This window comes from Solea senegalensis, linkage group LG10, assembly GCF_019176455.1.
Source record: "Solea senegalensis isolate Sse05_10M linkage group LG10, IFAPA_SoseM_1, whole genome shotgun sequence".
Lineage (NCBI taxonomy): Eukaryota > Metazoa > Chordata > Actinopteri > Pleuronectiformes > Soleidae > Solea > Solea senegalensis.
In genome coordinates, this window is record NC_058030.1 from 7,963,566 (window position 1) to 7,983,638 (window position 20,073).

Genomic DNA, 20,073 nt, shown 5'->3' on the forward strand with positions numbered 1-20,073 from the left:
GTTCCACGGGATCTCGTTCAGACAAGGCGGACGTCTGCTATGTGTGCGATTGATAACGCTTGATTGACTTCACAAGTAGTCGCAGGTTCTGTGCCTTACCGAATCATGACTCCTTGGTGGTACTACAGTACAATGGGACAGGATGCGACGCAACATGATATATGATATGACATGATTTATGATATAACATCATATGATCCAATATAAGTATCGTCCGCTGAGAGGGAGAAGCTGAAAAAATAGAAAAAGTAAAACGAATGAGGCTATAACAGTTTCAGAAATTATGACTTAGTATCTCATAATTATGACTTAGTATCTCATCATTAGGACCTATTATGACTTAGTATTTAATAATTAAGGGATAGCATCTCATAATTATGACTTAGTGTCTTATAATAATGACTAAATATCTCATTATTATGACTTAGTATCTCATTATTATGACTATGTCATTATTATGACTTAGTATCTCATTATTATGACTATGTCATTATTATGACTTAGTATCTCATTATTATGATTTAGTATCTCATTATTAAGAGATAGTATCTCATCATTAGGACTTAGTATCTCATAATTATGACTTAGTGTCTCATAATAATGACTAAATATCTCATTATTATGACTTAGTATCTCATTATTATGACTAAGTATGTCATTATTATGACTTAGTATCTCATTATTCTGACTAAGTATCTCATTATTATGATTTAGTATCTCATTATTAGGAAACAAAAGGGAGCAAGACACAGGTAAGCTAAAAAAAAAAAAAAGGGGGCAGAGGAGGTCGTGCAAAGTCAGTGAGTGAACTGTTACAAAACTGTTGCCTCATAGAGGAAGATTTAAACTGTGGATTACAGAGATGGCACAGACTTCTGCTGTCGTCCTCTCAGCTCCTGCTCTAACTCTGCCACCATTTAACAAGAAACCCATCAGCTCATATTTCTAAGACAAAGCAGTTGAGGAAAAAAATAGACCCAGTTGAATTTTTTGCTCCCACGAAACAATCGTTGTTGATTTTGTTGGCCGAGTCCGTGGTTTAAGCCTCAGAGGCTTGTCGGATCTTCAATGTGGGATTCCCGCCAAACATGTCAAAGACCTGGCTTATCTCACACAATAGTGCACGTAACCCAGTTATATTTAAGACCAGGTGTCAGCCCACATGTCCCCTCACTATTTGTTTCCTGCGGGTGGGACTGCCAGGCATCTGAGAACAGGACACACCTCATTATAAAAACAGCAGAAAAGTCTGAGCCATCACTGAGAGCTGCTAACTTACCTCACAGGTGAGAATGTTTTAAGCTTTATCTGCAACGACATTCAGGTTATTTGATTTAAAACATACATTTGTGGTTGGATGTTTGTGTCACAAGTGGGATTTCTGTCCCTTTTCTGACACAAAAAGGTCATTATTGGTATGTATTTGTGTTTTTTTGTGTGTGTGTTTTAATACGTTTATCATATTTTTTACCTTAACAGTGTTGCTTTAGTTTTGACTTGTTTAATTTTTGTTTTACTATTGTCTCATGAAAAAACTATGTCATTTAATATTATGTATTAGAAAAAGATGATTTTATGCAAAGGTTATGAGGTTTGTTCATTGATTATTACTTGGAGACTCTTTCCTGAGACGCATGCTTGCACTGGTCCTTCATTCAAACGTTTTTTTGTCTGCAGCTGTTTGCCAAAAAGTATTGCCAACTTATTCTGCTGTTAATAAATAAAACTCTGAATAATGTGATTTGTGGCTCCGGCTGATGTTATTGTGGACAAAAAAGCTCTTGAATTTTTTGACATATAGAGTAATTGAGTTATAAATCAGTCGTAATGAGGCGTTTACTTCCTGCAGAGTGATGAACACTTATGAAGAATATAGTGAAGAGGAGCTCAATGACTACATCCAGCTGAGTATCCAAGACTCCTGCCAGGATGCCTTTTTAAAATCTGCAGCCAGGTATGGAAGACACGTTCAAAAAAAAAAAAAAACATATATCAAAAACCCACAAGCTGACTCTCCTGTGCTTCCTCTGCTCCTGAATCTTAGTCTAGCAGCAGTGACAGATGAAAATCTGAGAGTCCTGGCTGCCATTGAGCAAGGTAACCCCCGGAGAACACACGAGAAAAACATTTGACATCACCAAAGAGATTTTTGTCTTTGTGTCCGCTCTGTTGGCTCTCCTCTGAGTCCGGCAGCTATGGCCTCATGGTCAGCAGCTGTACATGAGCATTGCCAAGCACACACACACACACACACACAGAGACAAACATAAACAGAGAGGAGGCAGAGAGATGATGTGAGAGAAAGGGAAAGAGTGGTTGAGAGTTGCAGAGAGAGAGTGGGAAAGGTAGAGGTAGAGAGCACTGTCCCACACGTCTGGATGTTTCTTTCTGGCTTCTTCAGGTGAGGTGTCAGTGCTCAGGGAGATGCTGAGACATACCTTCGCCTTCAGGGAGGTGGACAGTCGGGGCTGGCTTCCCCTCCACCGAGCGGCATCGCAGCCGGTGTTAGAGGTTCTGGAGACTGTCTTGAGATGTAAGTACATTTTGCAGTAGAAGGCTCAGATTACAAAGTTACAACAATCAAAGGTGGTCACAGGCATTGACACAAATGTTAATGCCAGGTGTTGAACCTGGCGTCGTCCACATGTGACCTTGTCTCTGAAATACACGTTAATAGCAGGTCTTACCCAGCTAACAATTTGGGAACGTTGTCATTTGGTTGCGGGAGCGTACCCTGAAGGCTCCCCCCCATGGTTCTCCTGTGGTTGATATATATATACATACACATATATATGTATATATATGTACATGTATTTGTATATATATATATATATACATATATACACAAACTAAGCAATAAACAGAAATAAGCAATAACATAAAATCCTTGATGGAGGCAAAGATGACAAGCAAAGATCAAATAAAGGCCAAATCAGGTTGAACTCAGCTAAGATGACAAGACTGGTGGCATAAAGAGAAATCAAATGAATCCACAAGAGACACAATCAGCCTAAAATAAGCTGTGATCTCACTTCCTGACTCCCTGTTCATTCACCCGCAGGTCATGACTTACTGGCTTACCTGTCATGTTCACACAGCTGTTAGTCCCCGACATGCAGTCCAAGAGCGCACATGTTGACCTCGCTTGTGTGTGTGTGTGTGTGCGCGCGTTGTGTTTCGTTTGTTGGTGGCAGCAGCTCAGGAGCTCAGCCTGGAGGAGAGGACAGCTGTGGGCGGAGAGACACCGCTGACACTGGCAGTTAAAGCCGAAATGGCACCGAACGTGAAGACCCTGCTGGAGCGCGGGGCCTCGCCGCATAACACCAACAGCAAGAATGAGTCACCGCTGCTGCTGGGTAATCCTGTTGATGGAGAACAACGACTGTTATTTCAAACAAAAACAAAAAGTGGGAAATGGGTCAACAAGGTGCAGGGATTGTCACGACTGACACACACACACACACACACACACATTGTATAAGGTAGACGCAGAGCATCTCTCCTTTTGAAAAGTGGATAAACATCGATTTCAGCCACTTAACAAAAGGCTCAACTCATTTTGCCCTTAGACTGCTTTTTCTGACTGAAAACTGACATTTGTTTTGCATTGTAATTCCCCTCATTCCCCTCACACAAAAGTCCATAGAGCAAATCATCAATATTACATCACAACGATTCACTTATGTAACACAAATTTAACAAACAAGGCCGCAGTAAACCAGTTGCCCCCATGTCCTCACCATCTACAGTGAGATAAAGCAGCAAGCGAGCCTCATACAACCACACACAAAAAACAACCCTGAAGTATCCCTTAAATTTAGCTCAGACACTCACACCAAAAGTGAGATGAACTAAAAGCGAAAGAAAGCACATTTTCTGCTCACCTTGCAGCCGTGAGGGTCGGCTCTTGCGAGATGACATCTACTCTGGTGGCTCACGGCGCGTGGGTAGAGCAGGTTTGTCGAAAGCGGTGGACAGCAATGCACGAGGCGGCCAAAGTCGGCAACGTGGACATCCTCATGCTGCTGCTGAGGAACGGTGGGCGAGTGAACCAGAAGGATGTGACGGGGGTGACGCCGCTCGCTGTGGCTGCAGAGCACGGACACTTCCACATCACTGAGATTCTGCTGAACTGTGGTCAGTCTGAATATTGTTTACCTTTTTACTGCAGGTGTCTAAATGAGATCAAAACTTTTAGTAACTCTCTCTCTACCACGCTCCATTTTGCAGTGTGACATGTCCACTCTTGTCTCATCTGTCTTCTCCGCTCAGGTAGCAGAGTGAACTCTCAGGCCTTGAACGGGGAAAGTGTCCTCCTGGACGCAGCCGGGTCGGGAAACACAGCGTGCATTCAGCTGCTGCTGGACAACGGGGCCGACCCCAACCTGCCCAGCATCACCGGACACCTGGCCATCCACAAGGCGGCTTATGCCGGACACTATGAGTGAGCTCCTTGAGTTGGTTGGTTGGTGTAGTGGTCAGCAAGAAAACCCGGCGTTTGTGACCCAGTCGGAACAAAAGCCTTTCTGCATGGAGTTTGCCTGTTCTCCCAGCACGTGTGTGGGTTTCCCCCGGGTTCGCCGGTTTCCTCCCACAGTCCAAAAACAACTGGACACTCTGGAGTGGATGGTTGTTTGTCTCTATGTGGCCCTTTTATGGACTGGTGCCACCTTTCCCCCTATGTCAGCAGGGATTGGCCCTCATGTGACCCTCATGTGGAGGATAAAGTGGTAGAAGATGGATGAATGGATGGCACTTAGTGTAGGTTAGCGCAGTCAAGCTGCTATTGGTCTAAAATCTGGTCGTGAAATCAGGCCATTTTAACAGTGTATGACAGTGGAGAAACCAGCAAATGTAGCTTTTACTCCACATCACAAATAAATCCAATGACTAGATGAGATGTTTACAACCCTGCAGCCTTCAAAGACACACAATGTTTTGTTTTTATTGTCAGATGTTTTAATTTATTCACGTTATCGGCATGTAAGGACAATTTCAGGAGAGATAACGCCAGCTTCTCCTGAAATAAACTGTCTATGATGCCGTTAAATGCTCTTTGACGATCTTATTGCTCAAGTCAACGGACGTTTTCTACTCCCACAGTGCCCTGAAGATGCTGATACCTCTGACCACAAGAAAAGCCATTAAAGAAGCCGGTCAGAGTCCAGTCCACTCGGCAGCAGACGGAGGACAGACGCGCTGCCTGCAGCTCCTGCTGGCCCACGGCTTCGACGTCAACTACCGCATGAACACCAGAAACTCGGAAAACTACCGGGACATGAGGAGGAGCGCTTTGTATTTCGCTGTCTCCAATGGCGACGTGGACTGCACCAGGATCCTGCTGTCAGCCGGAGCAAAGACGGACCTGGATCCATTGTCCTGCCTCTTAGTGGCCGTCCGGTCCGGCCGCTACGAGATCGTGAAGCTGCTGCTGGCGGCCAAAGCAGACGTGAACTGCTACTTCACGGTGGTGAGCGACACGGTGTTTCCCACAGCGTTGCAGTACTGTCTGAAGGACGAGGTGATGATGAGGCTGCTGCTCAACAACGGCTACAGGGTGGACAGGTGCTTTCACTGTCACCATGACAGCGGTTTTGATGCCATCGATGACGTGGAGGGGAAAATCCCTGTGAGTGACACGTGTTTGTTTTTTTTCTTTCTGCTGGAGAGCTTGATAAGATGATTCACATTAGATCTGTCTGTTTACGGTACAGTGGACAGGATTTTAAGAGTGAGAATAGTACTCAGGGTGCTGTTTACGGCCTCAACAACTAAATTTGTGGGTTCAAAGGACCAATGAGAGGACAGTGGAGAGAACTGGTGCTTCTATTTGTTATTCAACTACAACTTATCTGCATACAGGTCTGTTTTAGTATCACTATCAATAGTTTTTACAGGAATCTTGCCTACTGTAGCTTTAAAAGGTGAGCAGATGGTTAGGTGAGCTTTGAGGAAACGGGGGGGGGTGGAGACTAACCTGGTTGTGTCAAACAGCAGCAAACCTGTCTGTACGTCTGCAGGACAACTCATCACGCTCATGTCTTTTCAGTTCTGCGAGTTCATGAGTCTCTGCTGCCTCATGCATCTGTCCGGGAGCGCGGTGCAGATTCTGCTGGACTATGTCAGCCATGTCAACATTTGCTCCAAACTCAGACGCATCCTGGAGAGACAGAGAGAGTGGCCAGACATTTGTGAAATCCTCAGTGAGTTTATTCATTCCACTGCAGATTTTTAGACAAACTTTGTATTTTAGCCTCATTACTGCTTAAGTTACTTGAAGAGATAATGATGTGGAAGTTGTTTGATCTGTCCATCACTTGCTCTGCAGCTACAATGTACACTGCACCCTGTAGGGGGCACTGGTGTACCTATTCTGCTTGATCCTCTCAGTTGTGTGATTGATGAATAAACTAAAGTGATGTTCTGAAACCTTGCTCTCCAGACAGTCCTCGCTCCCTCAAGCATCTCTGCAGACTGGAGGTCAGGAGGTGTTTGACCCTGAAGAGACTCAGTAATCCTGAAATCATGAACTCGCATGTTTTTCCTCCGGGACTGAAGAGCTTCATAATGTACAAGGAACTGGATCTCTACAGCCAGGCCCATGAATGCATCGTGTAAAGATCTCGTCTTTTGAACTTTTTCCAGAATAATTTCCAATATCTGGAAGTTTACAATTCACCGCATGTTAAAATACTGCTTTATCAAATTAAAAAACAAAAGGTGTATTATTAATTTTATTTGTCTCAATGTCCAAAAAAACAGGCCAAAAAATGGAAACTATGTACAGGTGTTCTTCCAACGCTTTCCTCGCTGGTGAAATTACCGTAATAACTTCATGTCAATTTCTCAGCTTTCAGAAACCGTTGAAATTTTTCCAATAGCACAAACCGTAGCGGAATTACCGTAATGCAAAGTGCAAAGATTAAATGACATTTTAGGATGTTTTATTTTGACCAAATTAATATTTAAATAAAAAAAAAAGAAAAGACAATTAGGAGGAGATAGCAACCAATAATGATAATAAAATATAATAACTATAAAGACAATGGAAAAGGAAACATAATCCAATGTAATATCAGGTAAGGTGAGATGACCTGAAATATTGATGTTATCTATTTTTTTATTTTTCAACTTGTCGGCAAATCCTAAATGAATACGGAAGCCAATTTGAAAGTGTCTGAAACCTGTATTTTCTTGTGTTTGAGTCAGTTTTGTACAGTATATAAAATGCACTTTTTCCTGTATCACAGTTCCACGATTAAAACTGTGACACAAAGTGAACACCTCTCATCTTCTTTTTACCGCAGTTTAAAGGTCAGAGCCGTCACTCACCTCCCTCTTCAGCAGCAGCAGCAGCAGCAGCAGCAGCAGCAGCAGCAGCACGCCGACTGAGCTCTGTATTGAAAACATTGAAGCCGTCAGACGAATCGTAACAACACAATAAATATTCACACGACTACATCTCGTTACGCTTTAGCGTGAGCTGTGGAAAATGTGTGCAGAGTGATATTACACTCCATTAGGTGCAGTGGAATGGCCTGCATGTTAAATAAAGTGGAACAGGTGACGCCTTAAAATAGCATGGTCGTGTATGTGTGTGTGTGTGTGTGTTTGTGAGGGGGGAGGGGGGGATAGGCTGGGGGAGGCAGTGCAGCCATGACACAAACACTTTGCAGCCGTTGTTGCTTTTTCTTCTTCCTCTGACCTCAACTCTGACACATTTATCAGGTAAGACTGTTCAGTAATTGGATTCTGAATGCTGTCATTCAATGATTCATTCAAAAAACTGAACATGATCTGTTCCATCCTGTAGGAAAGTACTATTACTATGAATATGAAGTACTTTGGCCATGTACAAAAAGTCATACTTTTCATTTTTCCAGCTGTGGGTGCTGATAGAAAAACTGCAGTGATGTAATATTTCAGACAGAATATCCCTTGCATTTGAACACCTTTATCTGACTGTACTCACATTTTCAATAGAGGTTTTTACTTTTGTTTGTACAGTGAGTTAAGTTAAAATTAAGAAGACTAACAGGATCAACAAATAGAGCTGTATGTAAGCAGTTACCAGTGCAGTTCAGTTCACCTCAGAGCACTTTTGGAATAGTATAAACCCGTGATCCGGCTTAATCTTACAGTAAGTTTCCCAGCACGAGCCGTGCAGGTCGGAGGGTGACCGCTGCGACAGCTACATAAATAGCATGCCGTTCTATCAGCATGACACCGTGTTCTGTCTGCACCTCCACGACAGCATTTCTTAATTTGTTTCATAATGAAACACATGTAAGTGCTGTCAAACTGACCTGAATCTTTATCTTAGTCTGGCTCTTGATTGATGGAAATGTTTCTCCTGGATTTCCTGTCAGACTGGGAGCAAACACTACAGCTTTAAGACCATGGAGCTATTTAACAGCAGCTTCAGCAGATCATTACTGTAGATCTTTCACTCCGACAGCAAAGATTGGCAGGAATTATACAGTGTATGGTTTGACTGTACCTGTGTGATGTCAGAGGGATGGATGCAGCCGAGGACACAGACGAAGATGACCTTCTGGCCTACGACCTGCAGATGATCATTCAGGAGTCATGTCAGAGAGAGCACATGACAGAATCAGGCAGGTACAGCTCCACCATCCAAATCACAGTCTGATGTCATGCATTTAAAAAAGAATAATAATTTGTTTTTATTTAGTTTGGTTGTTTTAGATGCATGTTATCGCCTCTTGTGAGCTATTGTGTCTTTTATTTATTCTTCTATGCAGCACTGTGTTAAATGCTTTCCCATGTTTTGCACTTTTAGGATTGAAGTGGTGAAACTTGTGAGCGCCATTGAGCGAGGTACGCGTCGCACACACGTCTACATCTCTGTTAAAATGTCATTGTGTGAGAGACGATATTTAACCCAAACAGAAATTTCCTATATATTCTTTACAGTAATTTTTCTGCTGTCGTTTCTGTTTTTATTCACATGCTATTTTTCTATAGATCTTCATATTTATCTTTAAATGGAGAGAAGGCTCCCACAATTTCTTTCTACCTGAGTATAATGAGAATAAAGATATTTATATTTGAAAATGCATGGTAGCCCAAACTGGGGGAACGGGGTTTTACATCCCAAAATGATCAGACAAACTCCTACGTAGAACACTGAACTCATAGGTTTTGAGCATATATACAGTAAGACATCTCTACCTTGTGTTAAACTGAAGGATTATAATGTTGATTAAAGGCTTTCGATCCAAAAAGAAGTCAGTAACTACATGTTCAAATGACCAAGCTTCAAATCAGCACAGTTTTCAATCCAATAAATCATCACTATGCGACAAAGTTAAAGCTCTTTTTACTGTTTACTGTTCACAGGTGACTTACCGGCTCTGAAGGAGCTCTGTGATTTCCCAGCAGCCTTCAGTCAGGTGGACGATCAGGGCTGGTATCCTCTGCACAGAGCAGTTGTTCAACCTCTGGTGTCTGTTCTGGAGACGGTGCTGTACGGTGAGTAAAGAGTTGAGGAAAGATATTTATGTTTTCAAACACTAGATGGCAGCACAACGTGATTTTTGCTTTTGTTATTGTTTTTTCTTTTCCCTGCAGGACAATCTCTCTCTACTGTGTCTCTATAACAAGGTTATTATAGTTCACTATAGTTCAATGAGAGTTATTCATCATCATCATCATCATTATTATTATTATTATTATTATTATGTTCATGTGTGTCTTTAGTCTGTTGGCTATTTGATTTTTACCTTTCACACTAACTGCATCCAACCTCAGCACAATGGTGCACATTTTCTTATAGACTGTTATTCAGGGATAGTTGTTCATCATTGTCCTAATATTTTTTTTTTTTTAAAAACTCCATATTACAAAAAACTCAAACTAACATACATACAAACACAACTAGTAAAAAAACAACAACAATAATCTGTGAGTTAGTGGTCTCAATCAGCACATTATGTCATTTTTGTAAAAATATCGACCTTTTTAGAGGAAAAAAAGGACAATAAATCGTGGCAGAGGGTATAATTCATTTACCTCAACATGGCAGCGGCCGAATAAGAACACTGGAGGCTTCAAAGCTGTTGATATGAAATGTTTGGCTGAATTCAGTGATGTGAAGTTCGACTTTTGCTGTTTGGTGTTTCAGCGTCATTCCGTCTGACTCTGGAGGAGAAAACTGCGGAGGGCGAGACATTCCTGACTTTAGCAGTGAAATCCAGTTTTCTGGAAAATGTGACAATGCTTCTGGAGCATGGAGCCTCTCCTCACACCACCAACAGCAAGAATGAGTCTCCTCTGCTTTTAGGTGAGAGCATTGTCTGATAACACCTGCATTTGGTCCTTCACAAAACACTGCATCCTCACCATCCTCACCATCCGTCCCCTCCTCCTCCTCCTCCTCCTCCTCCTCATGTCCTCCCTGCAGCAGTCGGAGTCAGATCTTATGAGATGGTTTCCTGTCTGATCGCTGGAGGAGCTCGCGTGGAGCAGGTGTGTTTAAAGAAGTGGACGGCCATGCACGAGGCGTCCAGGTCAGGCTGCGTCCACATCATGGAGCTCCTGCTGCAGAACGGAGGACAGGTTTCAGAGACAGACCAGTATGGAGTGACCCCTCTGGGCATCGCTGCAGAATATAGTCACCCTGAAGTCCTGGAGCTCCTCATCAAACATGGTCAACTGTTCTTTTAACTCTTTTAACTATCAGTCTTTATTATATATGTATATATATATGTATATATATATATATATATATCAATGTATATGTATATATATATACTGTATATATATGCATATACATATATATCCTTTGAGTAAGTCCTTGCACCTGAAGCAGAACACCTGTGTTTTCTAGCTGCAGATGTATGTGTTTTCTCCCATTAAGGTGCTGATGTAAACGCTCAGGCGCCTAATGGCGACAGCGTCCTGTACGATGCCGCAGGTTCAGGGAATCCGGACTGTATCGACATCCTGCTGCAGCACGGAGCAAATCCCAACATCTTCAATTTGAGCTCCCAGCTGCCCATTCACAGAGCAGCGTACGAAGGACACCTCCTGTAAGTGAGACCTGGGTGGATTATCATCAGTGTGTCTACATCATGTCATCATTTGAATGTTATACTGAAGTTCTTTTACCTTTGGCAAAAGGTTTCCTGAACTGTTTTTTACCCCAGAGCCACAATGAACTCAAAGACCTCCCAACATGAGTCAATACAGCGCCTTCATGTCTTTTTACTGCAGTGTTATTGTGCAATATATTGTTATTTTAAAGTTAAAATGGATCCTCCCTCAAATGTATACGTCGGCACTGATTGGATGAATGTGGGGCAGTCTACATCCTGACCTGAATGTTGCTTTATGTTCTTAAAATCCTAATGAAGTATCTAATTTAATCTGCACTTAACTAACCAGTCCCATAGCCAGTAGAGGAGTTTGTGTTTCTGATTCTTCTGCTACAAATGTGAACAAAGTTCACTAGTCCTCGACTCCTTTGCAATAAGAAAAAGGATTAATCATGTTTTTTTTGTTAGTGTGTATCTTCTACAACCATGGTTCTCAAACTGTGGACAGTGTACCACCGGTGGTACGCAAGCTTCCTCTGGTGGAATAATTAATAGATTCACTTTAATAATAAATAAGGCAATAAATAATTAAAGGAAGAGGAGGGTGATGAATTATCTTTGTTCGACATATTAACACCACTGTATTTTAACGCGATAACAGTGTTACTTCAAGAGCTCAATATTTTCCCAGGTGCTACTTGTGAACCACTTTTCCACAATATTCTCTGACTTTTTTCCCCACAGAGCTCTGAGGATCTTGATTCCGATCACCACGCGGCGTGCCCTGCGGTTGTGCGGACACAGCCCCGTCCACTCTGCTGCTGATGGAGGCCACGCCAACTGCCTGGAGCTGCTGCTGCAGAAAGGTTTTGACGTCAACGCGCTGTTGGCCCCTCACATCTCCGAAAACTATGGCGACATGAGGAGAACCCCGTTGTTCTTCACCATCTCCAACGGGGACAGGACCTGTACCGAGATACTGCTGAAGTCGGGGGCCGAACCTGACCTGGACCTACTGCGCTGCCTCCTGGTGGCGGTTCGGTCGGGACGTTACGAGATCGTGAAGCTGCTGATCGCGGCAAAGGCGGACGTGAATTGTTACTTTACGGTGGTGAATGACACGGTGTTTCCCACGGCGCTGCAGTACTGCCTGAAAGATGAGGTGATGATGAGGCTGCTGCTCAACAACGGCTATGACGCAGAGAAATGCTTCTGCTATAACCATGACGACGGCTGGGATGAGGACTCACAGCATCAGCAGCAAAAAGTTGCTGTGAGTGAGAAAATGATGTCAATGTTGCAAGTACTGAAATTTAAAATTCCCAATTTAATCAGCAGATTATTTATTTATTGATATATATATATATATATACATACTGTATATATATACATTCTTTGACTTTTTATATATATCATTTTTTACATATTTATATATATCATTTTTTACACACCAGTAGTGAGCATGCACAAACCGGGTGGAGGAGCAGTGGGCAACAATTATCTGTGTTCCCTGGGGTTGGGTACCTTGCTCAGGGGCACCTTTTCCTGGGATTTGAACCAGCGACCCTCCGGTGACAAGCCCGATTGCCTTCCACTTGGCTATATCAACACTACACTTATGCTGGTGACCTCTAAGAGGCTGCAGTGGCAATTACAGCAACATTAATTCCATTATTTTATTTGACAGTCATTTTAATGAGTGGAAGCTCTTTAAAAAAAGGAATTTTGACCAGAGTGTGTAGAAATTGAAACAAATAACATATTAATAAATAATTAATAATGATTAGAGTCAACTAATCTCTCACTCCATCTTGATCTAATTTCTCTCTACCAGTGTGTGAATATGTGGGTATGAGGAGGATGATGGGAGAGTAAATGATCTTATTAAGAATAAATCTGCCTCCTGTGTCTATTAATGGAGTTACATGGAGAGCTCAGTATTTTCTCAGTACTAAAGTTTGAGAACCACTGGTCTTGACAGAACAAACCAATTGTTACCTTCTCACATGAAGCCCTTCATCTCTCCCGTTGTCCAGTTCTGTGACTTCGTCAGCCTCTCCTGTCTGGCGAACGTCGTGGGCAGAGTCGTGTTCGTCCTCCTCGAATACGTCGGTCAGGTTTCTCTCTGCGGGAAACTGACAAAGACCCTGGAGACACAGAGAGAGTGGCCTTTCATTCACTGGACCATACGTGAGTGACAGTAAATTCAGACGCCGCTGCGGACACGTGCTGCCCCGGTGTCACACTGTGATCCTTCCACTGTGATGCAGGAAACCCTCGCTCGCTGTCTCACCTGAGTAGAGTTGTGATTCGGAAACACCTGAGCTGCAGTGACCTGACGCGCAGCCAGCTGCCCACCAGGCTGAAGGACTACCTGCTGTTCAGAGAGAACGACCTGTACTCCAGAATCATCTGCAGGGAAGAGTGAAGGGGACGTGGACATGTCTCTCATCAAAAGTCTTAAAAGTTAGTGTTAAAGTCTTTTTTTTACTTCTTTGGTTCATGTACCTCTGCCTGTACTTAAAAGAAAAAAAATATACAAAGATTTTTTTTTTCTACTTTAAAACATTATAGAGTGCAAACACTGTGAGAAATATTTTACTTTTACCATTAATTGGGTCCAACACCTTTAGCAGTTTGATGGAATAAACAGGCCCTGGTTTGTACTGTGTGTCTGTCAATGAATGAATGAATAAAAGAGACATGAATAAAAATCCAGAGTTAGTTGTTGGTCAGTGTCTGTCTCTTCATCTGTGTGTCAGCTTACTGAATTCTCATGTTGCCTCTTTGTTGTCTGGTGTCAAAAAAAACAAAACATACACAACTCAAAAACACAAGCAAAATCTAAAGTCTGAAGTCCTACCAAACTTCATAAACTGTATTTATTAGTTTATTAGTGCAGTAAAGTCAGTACTGACGTCATAATCCCTATAATCACGTCTTCTTAGTGACTTCTAATTAGATCTGGTCGTACCCTGATTTCTGTTTTGCCAAATGAAAAAGCGTCTAAAATGAAACTTGGGTGGAAGTAACCTGGCTGAAGAAGAGGGACTTTACAGCAGGATAATGATGGACAAAGCTACGTTAAAAGATGCTCCATCCACATTCAATACATAGACTTCATGCACTTTGTTCTCCATGTAGTCCCCACATCGATCCTTTCTTTCATAACTGAACCTGTTCCCCTTGTTGATGCAATAATCCAGGTCAAGGCTCAAATTAACGGCAGCTTTAGGATGAGAGAGCGTTATGTCACACAGTCTTTTCACCTCAGACACGTAACACGACACAGCGTGTTAGACATGACAGATATGCGCAGGTTGTTATGGAGCTGTGGTGGTTGCCTTGACAACCACATAAACACACGGCTGGGGAAGTTGGGGAAGAAAATGCTCCGGACTTTGAAAGTTTACCTTGAAATGAAGAAAGCTTTAGGTTATAGACGCACGTCCTTGTTCTCAGCTGAGAACAAGATCCATAAACTGCCTGTCTTTATAAAGATGAATGCCAGGTTAGAACAGTAACCATGAATGAATCAATACACACAAGTAGTTTTAGACACAACACTTTGATACTCTAACTGTCTCATAACACACTTTAACTGTGTTATAACACACATTCTGTCACTTTATAGTGTTATAACACAGACTGTACATTTAACTTTACTATAACACACATAATGTCCCTTTAACTGTGTTAAAATGCACAGCATGTTCCTTTAAATGTGTTTTAACACAGATAATGTCCCATTAACTGTGATAGAACACACATAATGTCCCTTTAGCTGTGTCATAACACACATAATGTCCCTTTAACTGTGTTATAACACACATTCTGTCACATTATAGTGTTATATTATAACACACATAATGTCGCTTTTACTGTGTTATAACACTCAGAATGTCCCTTTAACTGTGTTTTAACACACATAATGTCCCTTTAGCTGAATTAAAACACACATAATGTCCCATTAGCTGCGATATAACACACATAATGTAACTGTGTTTAAACATACATAATGTCTCCACAACTGTGCTAAAATGCACAGCATGTTCCTTTAAATAAGAATGTCCCTTAGGGAGAACATACAGTAATGACTTGTTGAAATCTCGATTGAATGTATTTTAAAGTCTAAAGTGTTTCATACAGTGTTCTAACACATGAGATAGAAGGCAACAGAACATGCAGGGAGAGTTTTCCTCTATCACTCACTCATACTTGTTAGTGTTCTGGCATCTGCTTTGACTTGTTCCACCAAATGTCCTTCTGAAAGCTCCAGTCAAGAGTGTCTTGCAATCAGTCTGTCTTGACTTGAAGCTGCTGTGTCCTTGTGTAAACATCAATCCCTGGAGCCAGAGCTGCACTGTACGTAATAATAATCCCACCATCTTTAGGGAGAACAAGTGTTTCCCCGACAACCCCACAACCACCCCCACACACACACACACACATGTTACATAAGGCTTCATCTCCGGTGTCTCCCCACAGAGTTTTGCTTTCTTGGTTTCTTTTGATACATGAGTTGCTGATGAGCTCTCAGCACCGGCCAATCAGAGGGCTCACATTCCTGCAGTAAGCCTATCTCACTGTCCCCACCCGCGTACCCCCTCACTACCAACACCAAACACCCTAAAAAAAGACAGCACAATCAGACCCTCCGCCTTTTCTCTCCGTCAGGATCCTCAACAAACAGCTGCACGGGACCAGTACATGAACAAGAAGTCACCAGTCACCCACAGCATCCGTGATCTGAAGACAAGACAGACAGGAGACAGAAAACTATACTGAAGATTTGACAGAAGCATATAGAAAGAGGTAAAAGAGATTAAAGATTAAAGTTTAAAGAGTCCAGCCCCTGAGCCATGAGTACGTTTGGGTACTGCAGGGAGTTGAAGAAGTATGAGGAGGTGGATGAAGACGAGCTGCTGGCCACGCTGTCCTCCCAGGAGCTCCAGGAGCTGGAGAGGGAACTGGCCGACCTTGACCCCGACGACAACGTGCCCATTGGTCTGAGGCAGAAAGATCAGACCACCAAAACCCCAACGGGGACATTTGACAGGGACGCTCTGCTGAAATACTGCGAGGATGAGAATAAGAAGCTGCCGGAGGACGAGACTGAGGAGTCCAAAGAAAGACAGGTGAGAAGGGACATGCAGTAGCTGGTTACCTGCATAACAATCAGACAAGGAAAGCATTTGTAAACTCACTCACAACTCAAGAGTCACATGATCTCATACTTTTGATATTTCAAAAATATGCAGCCTTGACAGAAATACGTTGGTTCACAAAAGAAAACAGAGACCAGTTCTTAGATAAGAAGACAAGAAATGTCACACTCTTGCTAAAGAAAACCTGTGGTCAGACTTCTGGTTTATTTCAGCCGAAGGTTTTAAGTTGTAACATAAAACAGTGTTGTTGTTGTTGATGATTTGGCAGCGGGGTGACGGTGATCAGATAGCAATCAGATCTTGATGTGGACTCTTGAGACGCATGTTAATACTATGGATGTCCCAATACCACTTTTTTGTTTTCCGATACCGATATCACAAACTCGAGTATCTACCGATACCGATATTATTGCAGTCAGTTAGCTGTTTCCATAGCAACATGAAACCTAGGTTTCTTCCAAGGCTGTCTAATGGTCAGATTAAGTGGCTCAAGTAGGCATACATTTTATGAGGTGAACGTTTTGTTGAGTGGTTCAAATCTGCTTATCCTTGCACTCGGAGGCTAAGAATTCCCAATAAAAAAAAAGCGGTCTAGTAAATGAATGTATGTCAAACACAGTTTGAGAGTTTTTCCCATAAATAATGCTATTACCATGTGCATCAACACAGGTTAACATGAACTCCCTGGTACACAGTTTATTATGTAAAATGACAGTGACACATGTACTTAGTTTATAAAAATGAGCGACTGGAAATGTTCTAAAAATAAATATACTGCACGTCTGAGAAATGGCAGCTTTAATAAGTGTCTGATAGCATTGGGTGGCAGAAGAATGTCAGAGTTCTAACTCATTTTCTGCTCCGTCATGTGCAGGAGGGAAGGCCAGATACGAGCGGCGCGGAAAGAGTGTCAGCAACCAGCAGCAACACCGGAAAGACTCTGGACAACGACAGAAAGAAGGCCTCAAACAAGGACAAGAAAACACAAAGAGCTTCCGGCAAAAATGAGACAACGTTAAAAGAGTTGGAGAAGAAAGATGGGCACAAAAAGGAGGCTCCTTCAAATAGGAGTAAATGCTCTCAAAAGAACGGTCTGTCAAAAGGTTTGAAAGGTGAACTGAGGACTGAAACCACAGACCAAAACCCAGACACGACCTCAGAGAGACCGAGTGGGAACCCTATTGTTATCGACACAGTTCTGGAGCAGATCCTGGGAGACGACCCCACCGTGAACGACGTCAACCTCAACAACATCGAAGACGTCTCCCAGGAGACCTTGCTCCGTTTCGCTGAAGCCTTGAGCACAAACACTCACGTGCATGTCTTCAGTCTTGCTAATACCCGCGCTGACGACCGGGTTGCCTTTGCCATCTCCAAGATGCTCTGCGAGAACTGCTCCATCAGGAACCTGAACATCGAGTCCAACTTCGTGTCGGGTCGAGGCATCCTCGCTCTGCTGGCAGCGCTGAAGCACAACAAGACGCTGGTGGAGCTTCGTTTCCACAACCAGAGGCACATCTGTGGGGGTAAAGTGGAGATGGAGATGGTCCAGCTGCTGCGGGAAAACACTACTCTACTCAAGCTCGGCTACCAGTTTGACCTCCCAGGCCCGAGGATGACAGCGACCAGCATCCTGACGCGCAACCAGGACCAGCAGAGGCAGCGGAGGCTGCAAGAAAAACAACAACAGGGTCCTCCTGAGGTGTCGGGACAAGTTTCTAGTCCATCTGCAGAAAAGAGAACATCAAAAAAGCTGTCACTATCGTCCAAGACTGCTGAAAAGAAGAAAAACATAAACTCCCTACCTGCACCTCTGGAGCCGCCGTCACAGAAGATCACTGAGATGGCCAAACAACGCGAAGCCTCAAACACCACAAAGGGTCAGTGGAACCAGAAGAAACCCAAGACAAAGAAGCTCAAGAACGGTGCCAATGAAAAGGAGAGCGCCGACATCCTGAAAGACCTGAGGAATGCGCTGAAACCGTCGGGGCACAAAAGACAAGCGGAGCCATCTCACCTGCCGCCGCCACAGAGGTCGAGCCGGGATGACTTGATGGCTGCAATACGTGGAAGCAGCATCCAGGCCTTGAAACGGGTAAGACGTCCTGTCTCTCTGTCCCTGATTGATGTCTGTCAAGGTTTGAAGGAATGTTGTTTTTGCTGAAGTGAAAGCATCACAGACATTTAGCCTCCAAAAGCCATTAGACCCCCCCCCTGCTGTCATCAGACAACAGTCTGTCACGGCATGAATTCCTCGACTCTCAGTTAAGCTATAAATAGCTCGACTTCCTTGCTTGTCTTTGATAAGACTGACGGCTCAGAGAGCTGCTGGGAGAACTAAGAATGCTGTGAAAGTAAACCGTTCCATAAGTGTCAGGGGCGTCACAACAGCAGCAGGAGGACATCGGGAACATTTAGGTGAATGTGGGTCTCACACGGACTCACTCTGACATTATCCGGCGGTTCTAGGAGAAGTTCTGGGAAATGTCCAGAGCGACATGTGTGATGCAGCCCCCTCGTGACAATTTAGGGAACATGTCCAAACTTCAGTGCATGTCTGAATGAAGCCAAAGTGTCTACTACAAATATGACAAGGGTCACATTAGGAGGACAAAAAGCTGCTGAATTCATTGTTAAGACTGAGTTATTATTGGAATAATAATAATGGACACACTACACTAACTCTCCATGGATCTACCAGTGAATAGTTAGTTTTAAAATTCGAAGAAATGAAATCTAAAGAAATATGAAACATTTTCAATAGCGATTACCCAAATTATTATTTTTTTTACATGATGATTATTGGTTTTCTTTCAATTTCATGGACCTGATGGCACTTTTATATGGGACCCAATAGTGGCTGTTGTCATTATTTTTTTTATTATTTTATTATTTATATATTTAAATTTTATTATTTATTTTTCAAATTAATACGTAATTAAAATGTGATCAAATTTGAACAGAGAAGCCATTTTGTGTATATGTATATACATACATATATACACATATACAGTATGTATATATATATATATACATATATATATATATATATATACATATGCATATACATACATCTACCATGCTACATGATTTTTTCCCGTATCAGCTGTCTTAGTCCACAAACTGGACTATAAAATCTCTCATCTTTAATTGCTCCCAGTTTCTTAGTTAATAGAAATGTCAAAGCAGGTCAGAGGTCCTTGTGCCACCTCAGTGTCATCACTTTCACGTTCTAATGTGAATGATGTCTGTCGTCTGAAATCTCTGTGCCGTTTGTCGTTTCAGGTGGATCTTCCTCAGACTGAAGGAACTCACTGAACTCATTGCTGCATCATAATCTGAACTCTTCTCCTCACTTTGTTGAAATATTGGATTTGCGTTTCACACTGAATCTCACTTCTTTCTTTCTCTTTTTTTATAAGCCGTATCTTGTTGAACGTGTCCACACCGTGAAGCAGCAGACTGCACCTCTTACATGCGTCTGATGTTACTGTATTTTGTTTAAGTGTGACTCCTACTGTGAATACTGATGTGCAGAGGAATAAAAGACTTTGTTGAAGACTGGACTCGTGAAAGGTTAACGTCTGGTTCCTTCAGCTGCAGATAACACTTATTAAACACTTTCTATAGAGTAATAACCACATCACTGACTGACAAAACATGCTGTGAGGATCAGGTCGTAAAGATGCAAGTATTTGCACCTTTGGTAGAATTGCATTATAACTCTGAAGCCCTAAATGCTGGTTAAATATCACAAGGTTGAAAGCGGCAGCAGCTTCTTTTATTTTGAGCTGTGATGGAGGCTGAAAAATCTCTCATCAGCCGGTGTGACATTTGTGTCTTTC

The 20,073-nt window shown here is 42.6% G+C and overlaps 3 protein-coding genes across 5 annotated transcripts; all 3 read left to right on the forward strand.

Annotated features, from left to right (window-relative positions):
• Positions 1-1,842: 1,842 nt before the first annotated feature.
• On the forward strand, positions 1,843-6,723 carry LOC122775534 (ankyrin repeat and SOCS box protein 15-like). 2 transcript variants are annotated; one of them, XM_044035458.1, is made up of 9 exons: positions 1,843-1,954; positions 2,045-2,097; positions 2,402-2,533; positions 3,195-3,356; positions 3,892-4,137; positions 4,273-4,444; positions 5,104-5,629; positions 6,050-6,203; positions 6,443-6,723. In XM_044035458.1, the coding sequence occupies exons 1-9, from the start codon at positions 1,854-1,856 to the stop codon at positions 6,616-6,618; spliced, it is 1,722 nt and encodes a 573-aa protein (XP_043891393.1). In that variant the 5' UTR covers positions 1,843-1,853; the 3' UTR covers positions 6,619-6,723. The 2 variants fall into 2 exon arrangements, with proteins under 2 accessions (XP_043891393.1, XP_043891394.1); XM_044035459.1 differs by having other exon boundaries at positions 3,198-3,356.
• A 919-nt stretch (positions 6,724-7,642) lies between these two features.
• asb15a (ankyrin repeat and SOCS box containing 15a) lies at positions 7,643-13,787 on the forward strand. Of its 2 annotated transcripts, XM_044035300.1 has the most exons (10): positions 7,643-7,728; positions 8,515-8,622; positions 8,804-8,841; positions 9,364-9,495; positions 10,148-10,306; positions 10,427-10,672; positions 10,883-11,054; positions 11,805-12,333; positions 13,097-13,250; positions 13,331-13,787. In XM_044035300.1, exons 2-10 carry the CDS (start codon positions 8,519-8,521, stop codon positions 13,486-13,488), a joined length of 1,692 nt encoding a protein of 563 aa, XP_043891235.1. In that variant the 5' UTR covers positions 7,643-7,728; positions 8,515-8,518; the 3' UTR covers positions 13,489-13,787. The 2 variants fall into 2 exon arrangements, with proteins under 2 accessions (XP_043891235.1, XP_043891237.1); XM_044035302.1 differs by lacking the exon at positions 7,643-7,728 and having other exon boundaries at positions 8,522-8,618.
• A 1,955-nt stretch (positions 13,788-15,742) lies between these two features.
• lmod2a (leiomodin 2 (cardiac) a) lies at positions 15,743-19,794 on the forward strand. The gene is made up of 3 exons (XM_044035555.1): positions 15,743-16,198; positions 17,103-18,323; positions 19,514-19,794. Exons 1-3 carry the CDS (start codon positions 15,923-15,925, stop codon positions 19,544-19,546), a joined length of 1,530 nt encoding a protein of 509 aa, XP_043891490.1. The 5' UTR covers positions 15,743-15,922; the 3' UTR covers positions 19,547-19,794.
• The last annotated feature ends 279 nt before the right edge of the window (positions 19,795-20,073 follow it).